Source organism: Thamnophis sirtalis, unplaced genomic scaffold (assembly GCF_051295495.1).
Source record: "Thamnophis sirtalis isolate CommonGarterSnake01/CBP01778 unplaced genomic scaffold, rThaSir2_p1.2 scaffold_15, whole genome shotgun sequence".
Classification (NCBI taxonomy): domain Eukaryota; kingdom Metazoa; phylum Chordata; class Lepidosauria; order Squamata; family Natricidae; genus Thamnophis; species Thamnophis sirtalis.
In genome coordinates this window covers 32,906,403-32,921,638 of record NW_028261395.1, presented here as the reverse complement: position 1 = coordinate 32,921,638, position 15,236 = coordinate 32,906,403, and the positions used below count along the sequence as shown (strand labels likewise).

The 15,236-nt window shown below is 42.2% G+C and overlaps 1 protein-coding gene across 6 annotated transcripts in view; it reads right to left on the bottom strand.

Annotated features, from left to right (window-relative positions):
- Window positions 1-15,236, bottom strand: part of DLG5 (discs large MAGUK scaffold protein 5) — a 129,414-nt gene that overhangs the window by 77,255 nt on the left and 36,923 nt on the right. For 4 of the 6 annotated variants that reach the window (XM_087701963.1, XM_087701961.1, XM_087701964.1 and 1 more), the window contains exon 2: window positions 2,868-2,936. The exons of the other annotated variants lie outside the window; for them this stretch is intronic. In XM_087701963.1, the coding sequence (XP_087558089.1) occupies window positions 2,868-2,936 (69 nt within the window). The remainder of the gene's footprint in view (window positions 1-2,867; window positions 2,937-15,236) is intronic. 6 annotated transcript variants of the gene reach the window in all.

Genomic DNA, 15,236 nt, shown 5'->3' with positions numbered 1-15,236 from the left:
TTTAAGAAAAAAAGAGAGAGAGAGAGAGCAAAAATGCTCCTGACAATTCCATAATTTTTTTACAGTGTAGTCTGTAAAGAGAAATGCTTCACTTTTGGGGAAGGAAGGAAGATGGATGGATGAATGGAGGAAGGAAAGAAGGAAGGAAGATAGAGGGAGGGAAGTTGGGAAGAAGGGAGGGAAGAAAGGGAGGAGGAAGGGAGGAGAAGGAAGATAGATGGATGAATAGAGGGAGAGTGGGAAGAAGGGAAGGAAGGAGGAAGGGAAGAAGAAAGGAAGACAGAGAGAGGGAAGAAGCAAAGGAAGGGGGAAGGGAAGGAAGGAAGACCGAAGGAGGGATGGTGGAAAGAAGGGAGGGAAGAAGGGAAGGAAGAAAAGAAGAAAGGAAGATGGGAGGGAGGTTGGGTGGGAAGAAGGGAGGGAAGAAGGGAAGGAAGATGGAAGGGAAGAGAAAGGAAGATGGAGAGAGGGAAGAAGCAAAGGAAGGGGGAAGGGAAGGAAGAAGGAGGGAGGGTGGAAAGAAGGGAGGGAAGAAGGGAAGGAAGAAGGGAAGGAAAGAAGGATGGAAGATTGAGGGAGGGATAGTGGGAAGAAGAGAGGGAAGAAAGGAAGGAGGAAGGGAAGAGAATTGAAGGAAGGAAGACGGATGGAGGGTGGGAAGAAGAGAGGGAAGAAAGGGAGGGAAGAGAAGGGGAGTGAATATGGAAGGAAGGAAGGAAGGAAGGAAGGAAGGAAGGAAGGAAGGAAAGAAAGAAAGAAAGAAGGAAGGAAGGAAGGAAGGAAGGAAGGAAGGAAGGAAGGAAAGAAATAGGAGTGTTTGATTGGGAAAAGGAGAGAAGGATCTTTGACGAGGGACAGAGAGTTAAACCTCCACCGAGTTCACTTTTAAATAAACAGAAGCTTTCTATTTTTTTAAAAGGCACTGTTCGTCTTATTGGGATGAAAATACCAGCAGAAATGTGATTTAAACCATCTGGGCTGGCAGCGCAAAATAATGCCAGACACTCTTCATCAGCTTAGGCTGAACCAATGTTTTTTATTTACTGAAAGCTGATTTCACTGAGTGAAACATGTTATCTCTTAGAGACACAACACAAGCCTGACCTGCAGCAAAGAAACAGCCTTGCAAGGCTTCTGCAACTTTTCATTTATTGCAGGAAAGCTAAAAAACAGCATCCAGGGACTGCTTCATATGGAACACAATTTTTATTTATCTTGCAAACAGGGTGCAAATGCTTGCTGTGGTCTCATTCGCCACACATGAAGAGAAAGTGCCCCCCCCCTCTGTCTCTCTGTGTGTAGCGTCTACATTAGTCTCTGTTTTGATCACGGGACTGATTTAGCATCAGGCCGCAAGATTTCAGTTGCATAAGAATTGCTCCCACAGGAGTATTGGACTGATAGATCCATTTCCGGACTTCGCTCCAGAAGCGTAAACTTTTCCAAGCATCCCTAGAATTAAAACCAGATTCCGAAAATAAAACCCAAGTGGGCACCTACTTAAATCGTGGAAGGCTAAGCTTTATGCGCTACTTTAGAGCGCTTGCGTAGCGTAAAGCTTGCTGGGAACTCTATAATTAATGAGCTATTAAATGTATTAAACGAAACCCAAGCACTCTTGTTAGCAGGAAATGTGTGGTCAAAGCCAGCTGCTTTTGGACTCAGGGTTTCTGAAACTGGAATTATTGGCTTAAGAATCGCCAGACAAAATGGAAGATTCATAGGTTACCATCAGGATTTTGGTCCAGATGAACATCAAGAAACAAACCCTAAAATTAGTGTTGCATTTTAAACAGACTAAAAAGATCTGCCCATTATAAAGACAGATAGGATCCAAATTCTAAAAGAAGACTAGAATAGCTATTTAAAAACCATTATAGATGAATGACTGATCTATGAACAGTTTGCAACAATGAAGAAATAGAATAGTAAAAAAAAAAGTTACAAGTGAACAATGGATCTAGTAGTAGTTTGCAGCAATGAAAAAGGACAGAGAGGTTTGAAAAACAGGGTCCAGACAGAGGTATATTCCGACAGGTAAAGGTTCCCTTCGCACACTTGGGCAAGTTGTTCCTGACTCTAGGGGGCGGGGCTCATCTCCATTTCAAAGCCGAAGAGCCAGCGCTGTCCAAAGATGTCTCTGTGGTCATGTGGCTGGCATGACTAAATGTCAAAGGCGCACGGAATTCTGTTACCTTTCCACCTATTTTTCTACATGCATTTTTTAAAAATAATTTTTATTCAACATTTTTAAAACATTAAAATCACAAGTACACTTTTACAGCTTTCCGTTATCGGTATATATTTCTTTTTTCCAATTTCCAGTTTTCCATTCTAAGGCCTATTGTTTTATACATATACCTCCTTATTTCATGGTTACTCATTTTTATAATATATACATCATTTACATTTTGTTACTTTCTAAACATATACCCTTTCCTTTTGTTACACTTTCTATGTATTCATTTTTACGTGCTTTCAAACTGCTAGGTTGACAGAAGCTGAGACAAGTAACAGGAGCTCACTCTGTTACGCGGCGCTAGGGATTTGAACCACCGAATTGCCAACCTTTCTGATCAACAAGCCACTGAGCCACCGCGTCCCATAATATGCACACACAACACACACACAAAAACCTTAGCAGCCAAAATTTTGGGCTCATAAATTAGAGGACTACTTGTTGGAATTTCAACCATTTTAGAAGCATCCAGAGACATCTTTTCGCAAACATAGAACTGTCTGGAACTTTCAACCAGTGACCACAATTCTTAAGCATAGATTTTTGTGTAAGAAAATACATATATTCAAGACTGACCATCAATTCAAACCAAATAGCCAAACCGCAACTCGTGTAGCTCTTTACTTACCAGTACTGCTGAGAGAACTACTGCTTTCAGAGTCCGAAGGCATTATAGAAAGAACGCTATACGTTGATCCTGGGGAGAGGGGAAAAAAGGGAGATTTAAGGGCAATTAAATATAGTTTGGGGCGCTTCTCTTTGATCTGATCCCTGAGTCTCGGTGGCGCAGTGGTCAGAGTGCAGTATTGCAGGCTACTTCGGATGACTGCTGGTTGCTTGCAGTTTGGCAAATCAAATCCCACCAGGCTCAAGGTTGACTCAGCCTTCCAAGGTGGGTAAAATGAGGACCCAGATTGTTGGGGGCAATAGGCTGACTCTGTAAACTGCTTAGAGAAGGGTGTAAAAGCACTGTGAAGCTGTATATAAGTCTTATGTGCTGTTGCTATTGCTATTGACTCAGCCTTCCAGCCTTCTGAGGTCGGTAAAATGGGGACCCAGATTGTTGAGGGGCAACAGACTGACTCTGTAAACCACTTAGAGAAGGGTGTAAGAGGATTGTAAAGCTGTTTATAAGTCTAAATGCTGTTGCTACTGACTCAGCCTTCCATCCTTTCGAGGTCAGTAAAATGAGGAGCCAGATTGTTGGGGGATATTTAGTAAACCACTTACAGAGGGGTGTAAAAGGACTGTAAAGCTGTATATAGTTCAGTTCAGTTCAGTATATAAGTATATAAGTCTCAAGTGCTGTTGCAATTGCTATTGACCCATCCTTTCAAGGTCGGTAAAATGAAGATCCAGATTGTTGGGGGCAAGGGGCTGACTCTGTAAACTGCTTAGAGAAGGGCGTAAAAGCACTGTGAAGTGGTATATAAGTCTTAAGTGCTATTGATATTATATGCTAGAAAGTTTATATGGTATATTACAGTGGTTCCCAAGCTCTGCTGGCTGGAGAATTCTGGGAGTTGAAGTCCACAAGTCTTAAAGTTGCCAAGTTTGGGAACCACTGGTATATTATATGAATTATATGGTATATAATTCATAGAAATACAATGATGCATCAGTACCATTACCTTGCCTTCTGTCCCCCTGAGTTACTTTCATTTGATTTGGTTTGGTTTATTGGATTTATACCCCACCCTTCTCCCAAGGACTCAGGGCGGCGTACAACATTTAAAAAACACATATTACAAAAGTTAAAAAAAATGAAATAGAATATCCCAAACAAACCCAATTAGGACTAACAATAACATTTTTAAAAAAAAATCAATTAAAATTAACAATGATCAATAATGTATTTTGTTTTGTTCAGGCCAGGCTGGCTTGCTGGAAAAGCCAACTTTTTAGGGCACGTCGGAAGGACCGGAGGTCAGGGATTATACGAAGCTCCGGGGGCAGCTCATTCCAGACGGAAGGCGCTCCCACAGAGAAGGCTCTCCCCCTGGGGATCGCTAGCCGACACTGTCTGGCCGATGGCACCCTGAGGAGGCCAACTCTGTGGGATCGCACTGGACGGTGGGAGGCTACCGGTGGCAGTAGGTGGTCTCGCAGGTATCCTGGGCCTAAGCCATGGAGCACTTTAAAGGTCATAATTAGTACCTTGAATTGCACCCGGAAGACAATCGGCAACCAGTGCAGGCTGCCTAAAAGGGGTGCAACATGGGAGCACCTAGGTGCCCCCATGATAATCCGCACAGCCGCATTCTGGACCAGCTGAAGCCTCCAGGTGCTCTTCAAGGGCAGCCCCATGTAGAGAGCATTACAGTAGTCCAGGCGAGAAAGGATGAGGGCATGAGTAACTGTGCACAGAGTATCCTGATCCAGGAAGGAGCACAACTGATGTACCAGGCGAACCTGGTAAAAGGCCCCCCTGGTCATGGCCGTCAGGTGTTCTTCTAAACTAAGCCGCGTATCCAGGAGGATGCCCAGATTGCGGGCCCTCTCTGAGGGGTATAAAATTTCTCCCCCTATCATCAACGATGGAACAAGATGCACAAATCGGGATGACGGAAACCACAGCGACTCAGTCTTGGAGGGATTGAGCTTGAGCCTGTTCCTCCCCATCCAGATCCACACAGCCTCCAGGCATCAGGACATCACGTCGAGGGAATCGTTTGGGTGGTTTGGGGTAGAGATGAAAAGTTGTGTATCATCAGCATATTGATGATACCGTACCCCAAAACCACGGATGATCTCACCCAGTGGTTTCATTTATATGTTGAACAGGAGGGGTGAGCGAACCTACCCCTGGGGCACCCGACAAGTGACGTGCCTCAGGGTCGATCCCCGAGTTCATGATGCTATCATCATTATCATCATCATCATCCTAGCCCTTGTCTATCCACTGCAGGATGAAGGGCTCTTCTGCATGTTTCTAACCAACCAATTGTATCATCTCAATGTTTTCCTTAGCCATTTACCTTATAATTTGCAATGCAAACAACTTGCTTCTTGTTCAAGTAGGGAAGCTTATCAAGAGCAAGAATCAGTTTCACACTTGCCTTGATTTAGGACCACAATTGAGCCCAAAATGCCTGTTGCTGAGCCAAACAGTTGTTAAGTGAGTTTTGGCCCATTTTATGACCTTTTTTTCCTTAGAGTTGTTAAGTGAATCGCTGCCATTAAGTTAGTAGCGCAGCTGTTCAGCGCATCTGCCTTCCCTGTTGACTTTGCTTGTCAGAAGGTCTCAAAAGAGAACCAGGTGACCTAGGAAGGCTGCAAACGTCATAAATATGTGTCAGTTGCCAAGCACCTGAATGTTGATCATATGACCATTGGGGTGGTGGTGGTGCTGCAACCATCATAAGGGTGAAAAATGGTTCTGAGCTGCTTTTTTCAGCCTCGTTGTAACTTCAAACAGTCACTAAATGAACTGTTTGTTGTAAGTCGAGGCCCAGCTGTCCTGTCTGCTTTGTGTATGGACTGAAAAGGAATTCATTCTTGGCAAAGCTTGAGGGCAACAGAAGAAGGGAAAGATAAGGTGGATGGAAGCAGATAAAAGGACAAGAAGACTGTCCTTAGAAGTCCCTTGGAAAGGTGCGGGCAAGGTGGTGAGTTTGTGACCAAAGAACCACCAATGGTCAAACCCAACTTGATGACACCCAAGAAAATGGGTATATTGTTTGTTTGTTTTATTATTTAGTTGTCTATGAAATTTATATAGTTTAGCTGAGTTTCATTTGGAAGAAAACTGAACCAACTACAGATTTGTTTGCCACCCCTTTCTTCAAAACCTAGAATTATAACCTCGTCTGCCTGGAATCCACACTGTATATCGGACATTAATACGATCGAGCGGGTCCAGAGGTATTTCATGAGAAGAGTCCTCCACTCCTCTCCTCGCAATAGAATCCCTTACGCTACCAGGCTTGAAATTTTGGGCTTGGACAATCCGGAACTAATGCCCCTGCGGTCAGTCCTAAGCACAGTACATAAAATTATCTGCTACAACGTCCTGCCTGTCAATGACTACTTCAGCTTCAACCGCAGTAACCCATGGGCAAACCACCGATACAAACTCAAGGTAAACTGCTCTAATCTCAATTGCAGAAAATACGACTTCAGCAACAGAGTGGTCAATGCCTGGAATGCTCTATCCGACTCCGTTGTTACATCCTCAAACCCTCATAGCTTCAGCCTCAAACTGTCTTCCGTGGACCTCACCCCATTCCTAAAAGGTCCGTAAGGTGGGGTGCACAAGTACACCAGCGTGCCTACCGTCACTGTCCTACTGCTCCCATTTATTTGTACTCATTTCTTTCATTCGTGTCCATGTTCATACTTATACCAGCTATCTTGTACACATTTGACAAACTAATAAAATAAATAAATAAATAAGTAAGTAAATAAGTAAGTAAGTAAATAAATAAGTAAATAAATAAGTGAATAAATAAATGAATAAATGAATGAATAAATAAATGAATAAAAAATAGGTATGATAGCAATCTCCAAATCTCTAATAGTATCTCTGGCCAACTTTTATGCATTTTCATATCTCTTACCCACTGATGGATTAACAATGTAGCTCAGGGGTGCCCAACTCAAGGCCCAGGGGCTGCATCTAGACTGCGGGGTGCTTAGATCTGGCCCACAGGGCCACCCTGGAAACAGCAAATGACCAACCTGTGGTGCCTCTGCCAGCAAAAATGGAGCTTGCAGCCCTCCCAAGCTCCATTTTTGCTGGCAGAAAGTTGCAGGAGGCTGGGCAGCCTGTTTTCGATGGCAGAGCATTCAGGCCACCACAGGTACCCCTGACACGAGTGATGTCGAGCTGGCCATGCCCACCCTGGTCCCTCTGAGGTCAAACACAACCCTGATGCGTCCCTCAATGAAATCAAGTTTGTCACCCCAGGTCTAGCTCTACTCTGTGGGCTTCCTCTCTGAATGGATGAAGACAGTTTCGACTGATGTCTTCACAAAAAAGTATTAAGGAACGAGGGTCTCCTTTTTCTCATTAACAATGTCTACTTACAGCCACAGAGCAACTTAGGAAACGAGCAGCTGGTGGCAGACAAAGGCGGGAAAATAACATATGGAGATTAACAAGCGACAGAGAAATTAAGACTGGGAAATTTAGGGAAGACATTAACATATTCAACCAAAAGTGATTAAGCAAAAGACTGCTGTTTCTTTCATGAACCTCAAACAGACGCCTAGTTTTTAAAAAGTCAAAAAGCACTGGTTGTTGGAATTATTTGAATAAAAATTGGTTGAGGACATGTCTATTCGAATGTCAATATATGATTAATTTCTTTGGCTATGATGAAACATGTGAAAACCACTGTTACAGCAGCTAAGAATTGCATTTTGCAGCGGTGAAAGATGGAATGGAATCAGAGGAGAGGGAAGAAGAGAAGAGAAGAGAGAAGAGACCTCGGAGGTCTTCTAGTCTATCCCCTGCTCTGGTAGAAAACCCCATACCATTCCTGTCCAATCTATTCTTAGAAACCTCCAGTGTTGGAGCACCTACAATTTCTCCAGGAAAGTTGTTCCACTGATGAATTGTTCTGTCATGACATTTCTCCTAAGTTCTAGGTATTTAGTTCTCCTTAGTTCTAGGTTCACAACTTTGGGACTTCAGGAAATGAGCATAACTGAATTCTAAACACCCATAAAAATGGCTTACGTCAGAAATCAAATCAAATCTATTTTAACCTTGAAGAATAATGAGCAGGAGGACATTTTCCCTCCTCACCAACAAGTTACTCAAATTTGCAAGACTTCCTCCCTGCCAGCTCCAGTCAGATTGAACATGCTTCCCAGGTAAATAGTCTACTGACAGGTCTGACCACAACTTCTTGGTAAACAACACTCGACGCTCCTGAGTACAATATTATGGCATTCTCCATTAAGAATTTCCATTCAGTCTTGTGTGTTTCACAAGACCTGAGAGGCATTGGATCCAGACCAGCAGCCTAAATAATACCTTTTTCCTAATCTTTATTGAAGGAATCGCCTTTCATTTAAATCAAATTCTATGACCTTATTGGAACGGACTAAAGATTAAGATTGTTTGAAAGAAAAGAAAGAAATATAAAGTTGACTGAGTTGATCAAGGTTAAAATAGGTACGTTGTTATTTGTGGCAACCCTTTTGCCAACACTGGGACTGGAATGATGATGCTTTATAGATTTGTTTATAGAGAAAGGGCATGAAATGAGAGACCATTAGCTGTAAATTAAGAGGTGGTTACTTTAAATTATTTATATTTCTTGTGATAAAAGTTAGAAATCTTTCCTTTCCTTTCTTTTCCCTCCACTTTCTCCTTCGGTTCCCTCCCCTTTCTCCTTCCCTTTGCTTCCCTTTTTAAAATCTATATTACTTTTTCTTTTTGCAATTATAGTACTTTATACATTAAAAAAAAACAACTATAAGCCAGCAGCTAATGTACTATTAGGCCAGCCTCACATTTATAACTTTATTTGCAGCAGCATTCATAGCCTCACAAAATTACATTTAACTGTGACCAATTCCTTGAGAAGACTTAAATATTATTCAGTAAATCTACAGACAATTATGGTTACCTTGGAAGCTGACACTGGGTGCAATGTTTTGACTTCTGAAAAATATTTTCCAGCCAGATTTTTGCAATCCTAAGGAAAACTGATACAGCCTCTGAATTTTCGAAGTGGAGAAGGAAATCCAAGGATTGAAGGAAGTGCTATCTTGGGTGGATGGTTTCTTGCTTTCATCTTTGCTTTTTATCGTTGATAGTTATGAAAAATAACTATTTACAAATTATTAATGAGCAAGTAAGTCAAACCGCATTTTTGTAAATTTTCTTGATTTATACGCATCACCAAGCTGCTAAAATGAGACAACAGAGAACAGGTCACTCCCACTCTTCTGATGACAAATCTACTGAAGGATCTAAAATTTGACACCAAATTTGCCTATGGAGATTCTCAAGTCATCCAGGTCATGGTTGCCCCTAAGGTGCTTTTTCAAAAGGCAACTGGACTCTCTTTGTTTTTCCTTGAAGACATTTTGCTTCTCATCCAAGAAGCTTCTTCAGCTCTGACAGGATAGCGGGGAATGGAAGGATTTATATTCCTTGCAGACAGCTGGTCATTTGCATTCTTTTAGAGGGTTGTTGAAGCACTTGGAGCTTTATCTGTGCCCTCAGGGTCACCTGAGTGGTGCAAACTGTTCCTATAGTCTGCATTTTTTCCCCCTCTGGAAATCCATTTCTTCCTACTCCCACACCATTCAAAGGGTGTTCATCCCGAACTGTATAGCTAAAAGTCTGTAGAGATTCTCAATCATCCAGGTCATGGTTGTCCCGAAGGTGCTTTTTCAGGAGGTGAATGGACTTCCTTTGTTTTTCCTTGAAGATGTCTCACTTCTCATCCAAGAAGCTTCTTCAGTTCTTAAAGAACCGAAGACCCTTCTTGGACGAGAAGTGAAAAGCTTTTAAAGGGGGGGGGGGAAACCACCAAGAAAGTCCAGCTGCCTTTTGAAATAGCATCTTTGGGAGGCTCAATAGAGTAGATTATGTGTTGATTTGGATCACCTTTTGCTCACAACGCTTCACAATCCTTCACACTAGGCAGGAATAAACGGGGACAAATGCTACACAACAGTTTTGAATGCAGAGTTGACATTAGAAAGATCGCTATCAAAATCTGGGGAGGACTCTGCAGAACACCTTGTTCCTGACTTGAAAGTGGCAACCCTTGAGAAGTAAAAACAATAACAGACATTACGTTCCCTGCCAAACAGCTGATCGGGAGTTCACAAGAACATTTAACAACATTTTCTCACGCATTAATTAAGAACCAAACTTCCTTAAGAAACTACATACCATAAGATTCTAACATAATCGAGAAGAGTTTTTCTCACCACACTGTAAAAAAGATGCAGAGACTCTAGAAAGAGTGCAGAGAAGAACAACCAAGATGATTAGGGGACTGGAGGCGAAAACATATAAAGAATGGTTGCTGGAACTGGGTATGTCCAGTTCAATGAAAAGAAGGACTAGGGGAGACATGATAGCATAGTGTTCCAATATCTCAGGGGCTGCCACAAAGAAGAAGGAGTCAAGCTATTCTCCAAAGCACCTGAAGGTAGAACAAGAAGCAATGGGTGGAAACTGAACAAGGAGAGAAGCAACTTAGAAATAAGGAGAAATTTTCTGACAGTAAGAACAGTGGAGCAGAAGTTCCCTTTGGTAGTTGTAGGGACTTCATCACTTGAGATTTTCAAGAAGAGAATGGGCTGCCATTTGTCAGGAATGGTGTGGAATCTGCTTGGTTGGGGGGTTGGACTAGATGACCTACAAGGTCCCTTCCAACTGTGTCAATTTGTATTTTCCTCTATTTTCTGATATCTCAGTCCCAATAAGACCTAATATCTATTTCAAGTTAGATCACTTGAGTCTCTCTCTTCTCCTGTCTACCTTCTTCTTTAATCTTCTCTCCTTCCACATCCAACAACAGCACTGTTTACCTATGTACATCTCTGTGTATGTGTATCTAAAGAGACAAAATATAAATGGGGTGTGTGTGTTTTGTGTATGCACATGTATATACGCTGTATCTCCTTTCACAGGCTATGCAAGGGAAATGAGCAAAAGAGGAACTGCGTTTGGCTAATGAGTTTGGAACGAAACAGCTCAACTCAAAATGTTCTCTGTGAACTGGTTCGGGCTGGGTGTTATCAGCCTCTGGGGCTACAGACTCAACTTGAAAGCAAGCCTTTCTTTACTTGATAATAACTCAGCGCTCCATCACTGGAAGTTTTCAATAAGAGGCTGGACAGCCATTTGCTTGGAATGGTATACGGTCTCCTGCTGGAGCAGGTTGGTGGACTAGAAGACCTCCAATGTCTCTCCATCTCTACTATTCTATGTTCTAGGTAGGTAGAGGAAGGAAATTGTGGGTGCTCCATTGCTGGAAGTTTTCAAGAAGAGTATGGACAGCTATTTGCCCAGAATGGTGTAGGGTCTCCTGCTTAAGTAAGGGGACAGAATAAAATAGAATTACAGAATAGAATAGAATAGAAAAGTTGAAAGGGATCTTGGAGGTCTTCTAGTCTGACCCCCTGCCTAGGCAGGTAAATCTAAAGCACTTCAGACAAATGGATATCCAACATCTTCTAAAAAACTTCCAGTGTTGGAGCATTCACAACTTCTGGGGGGAATCTGTTCCACTCAGCGGACAGTTCTAACTGTCTGGAAATTTCTCCTGAAGATCTCTGAGGTCCCTTTCAACTCTATTATTCTATGTTTTAAGTAGGTAGGAAGGATGGAAAGGTGGGCAGAGGGAGAAAAATCAATGGGTGGAAACTAATCAAGGAGAGAAGCCACCTAGAACTAAGGAGAAATTTCTTAACCCTGCTTGAACAGGGGGTTGGAGTAGAAGACCTCCAAGATCCCTTCCAACCATATTATTTTATGTTCTTAAAAATCTATGGAAATGAAAAGGATAGGATTATAACTCCTGCAACTAAATGTATTCCACAGAACTGATGCAACTTCTAAGACAATGTAATAACAATGCTATCATTTTTATTTTATTTTTAAAAATGGCTTTTCTGTCGGCCATTATAGAACCTCACAGGTCTGTTTAAACAACCCTTAATTTTTTCAATCCTTACTGCCCTAAGCACGGCTTTAGCAAAACTCAAAACAGCTGGCTTGTTTGTTCTAATTAAAAGACAAAACAAATTATGTTTCCCTCCATGGCAGAGAACAGTAATAAATAATTATTGTGGAATTAATTATGATAGGTTTGGGGGAACATGAAAAACCTATATATTTTTCCAAGTCTTTTTAGTGTCACAGTTCTCTAGGTTTTAACATGCATTTTAATGCCTTCTTTAAAATTTTAAACAACATTTATATATTCCCGTAGGAGGCTTACTGGCATGGATGGTACATTAATTTACATAGCCTACTAACCCACTAAATAATCTTGTTAACATCATCATCTTTCAAACTTCTGAAACATATTACTTTTAAGGCATGTAAACAGAAAACCTCACTTGTCAGCACTAGTTTTTTTCACAGCGGACTCTAAATAAGAAAAACACTAAAAGAAAAAAAATAATTCAGGGAAGTAAATATTCCATCAATAGAAGAGAATATTTGTAGTTCAGGGTTGAATTGTGGGGTCCCTGGTACTTCTTGAGCTTGGTGGTTTTCTTGCAGACATTTCATTATCAAACTAGGTCACATCATCAGTGCTAGAGGGAGTAGGGTTTGTTCTTTATTTATATGCTGGTGGCTTGCCTTTCAGTGTTTGTGGAAGTGTTGTCACCTTAATCCCTTCTAGCACTGATGATATGACCTAGTTTGGTAATCAAATGACTCCTGCTTTAGCAAGCGGTTGGACTAGAAGACCTCCAAGGTCCCTTCCAACTCTTGTCATTCTGTTATTCCATCCCATTAAATACTTCTTCCAAATCATTTTCCTAGCTTGCCCAGGGTATTATATTTTATTTTACTTTAAAAAAAAAGAGAGAATAGGAGATGTCAGATTATATAAAAAGAATATTTTGTTGTTGTCTTAAGTTAGCTGTACTCAAAGGAAAAGTACGATGACTCTTTTTTTAAAATCACCAAATGTGCAAAGGGGACCTAAAGCCAGTGGTGGGATTCTAAACTTTTTACTACCAGTTCCGCGGTGTGGGTTGGTGGGCGTGGCATGGTGGATGTGGCAGGGAAAGGATACTGTAAAATCCCCATTCCCTCCCCACTCCTGGGAAAAGGATATTGGAAAATCTCCATTCCCTCCCCACTCCAGGGGAAGGATACTGTAAAATCCCCTTCCCCTCCCCATTCCAGGGGAAGGATACTGTAAAATCCCCCTCCCCTCCCCACTCCAGGGGAAGGATACTGTAAAATCTCCATTCCCTCCCCATTCCTGGGAAAAGGATATTGGAAAATCTCCATTCCCTCCCCACTCCAGGGGAAGGATACTGTAAAATCTCCATTCCCTCCCCCCTCTAGGGGAAGGATACTGTAAAATCCACATTCCCTCCTCACTTCAGGGGAAGGATATTACAAAATCCCCATTCCTTCCTTACTCCAGGGGAAGGATACTATAAAATCCCCATTCCCTCCTCACTCCAGGGGAAGGATACTGTAAAATCCCCATTCCCTCCTCACTTCAGGGGAAGGATACTGCAAAATCCTCATTTCCTCCAGATCAGCTGGGACTCGGGAGGCAGAGAATAGATGGGGTTGGAGCCAGTCAGAGGTGGTATTTACCAGTTCTCCAAACTACTCAAAATTTCCACTAGCGCTTCTCCAGAACTGATCAGAACCTGCTGAATACCACCTCTGCCTAAAACCAATTGGCCCAGGGTAGAAACAGAACCGGAGAACAAATTTGAATTCAGGTATTTTTTCCCCCCACTTTATTTGTATGCCGCCCTTTTCCCTGGGGGGACTCAGGGCGGCTCACAGCTCACAGTATTGGAAAAGCTACTAACTTTTCCTCTTTCATTATCTTTCCTCTCCAGTTCCCAGTGCGCTTTTAACTTCAAATACACTGCTAGGGCATTTTATGTTGTGAGTCCCTTTGGCTAACCCTTCTCATTAGCTGCCTGTAACAATTAACACTTTCACTGACATTATCTTCAAATAAAATAATCATCAAAGGAAATATCTGAGCCGTCTCCTGGGGGTGGGGGAGAGTAGTAGGGAAGCAGGGAAGGATGCGATGGGAGAGCAAGGCAGGGCGTGGGGGGGGGGGGAGGAGAATCTCATTTCCAAAGCTCTTCCAGTGCTATTTTTCTCCCTCTGGCTGGAAGGAGGAATTAAAAGGAGCGGAAGGGAAGCAGGGAAAGAACAAACTGCAAAATTTCTGCCCCCTCATTATGAGGTTGAAAAGGCTTTGTTGAATCAGTAGATTTGTCAGGGGTTGCCCCAAATAGTTTAATGAGCTAGCCCCAAAGTGCAGCAAACCCAAAGAGAGGAAGGACTCCAACGAAGAAAGACTTGGCCTTTAGCAGACCAAGGAAGTAAGGGTGAGTCCTTCACACGTCTGAGAAGAGTCACCCAGGTCACAGTTGTCTCAATGGTGCTTTTCAAAAGGCAACTAGGCTGTTTTTTCCTTGAGGCTGAAGACTACTATTGGAAGAAATGTCCTTCTGGGTTCAGTTCCAAGTGGGGAAAAAGACACTGGAAACACGGAGGCTGCTTGGGAAGATGGTTTTAATGGTGGACAGGACCACACGGCTTGAGGCAAAAAGGGGATCACATGCCTTGAAGAAAGAAGCAAAGGGGGCTTGCTGAGAGTTCCTGGGTTTTTTATACTCCCTGTTCGGCCCCACCTCTCTGTTTCCTATTCCTGTGTACGAAATGTATTCTGATTGGTTGTTAGACTCCCAGGGGTTGTGTTAGCTAATTTTGTCTTTTGAGTCCCAAGCTTGGTTGAGTTCCCAGGTGCCATGTGGTGAGTTTCTGTGGAAGGTTAATTCTACCTTTGTTATGTTGAGTAGGCTATCTCAGGCTTTTTAATGGCCCAATGACAAAGGTGGGGGCTATTAAGAGTGAGTCTGTTTCTTGCATAAAAACATGTTTCTCCATTTCTTATCCAGGGAAATATAATATTCTGCCTTTTTAATATTTCCCAGGATATTTCATTTTTCTAGGAAAGGGGTGGGTTTTAACTTCCTACACTACATTAAGGAAGAAGCTTGTCCACCCCAAGGATAAAACACTCAGACACAAACTGACAATGTGATTATCTATCTATCTATCTATCTATCTATCTATCTATCTATCTATCTATCTATCTATCTATCTATCTATCTATCTATCGTCTATCTATCTATCTATCTATCTATCTATCTATCTATCATCTATCTATCCATTCATCCATCCAGATGGCTCCATGTACCACTTGTGGCACGTATGACATAGGTTCGCCATCACGGGTCTATAGTCATGCAGGTCACATGACCATGGAAGTGTCTTTAGACAATGCTAGCT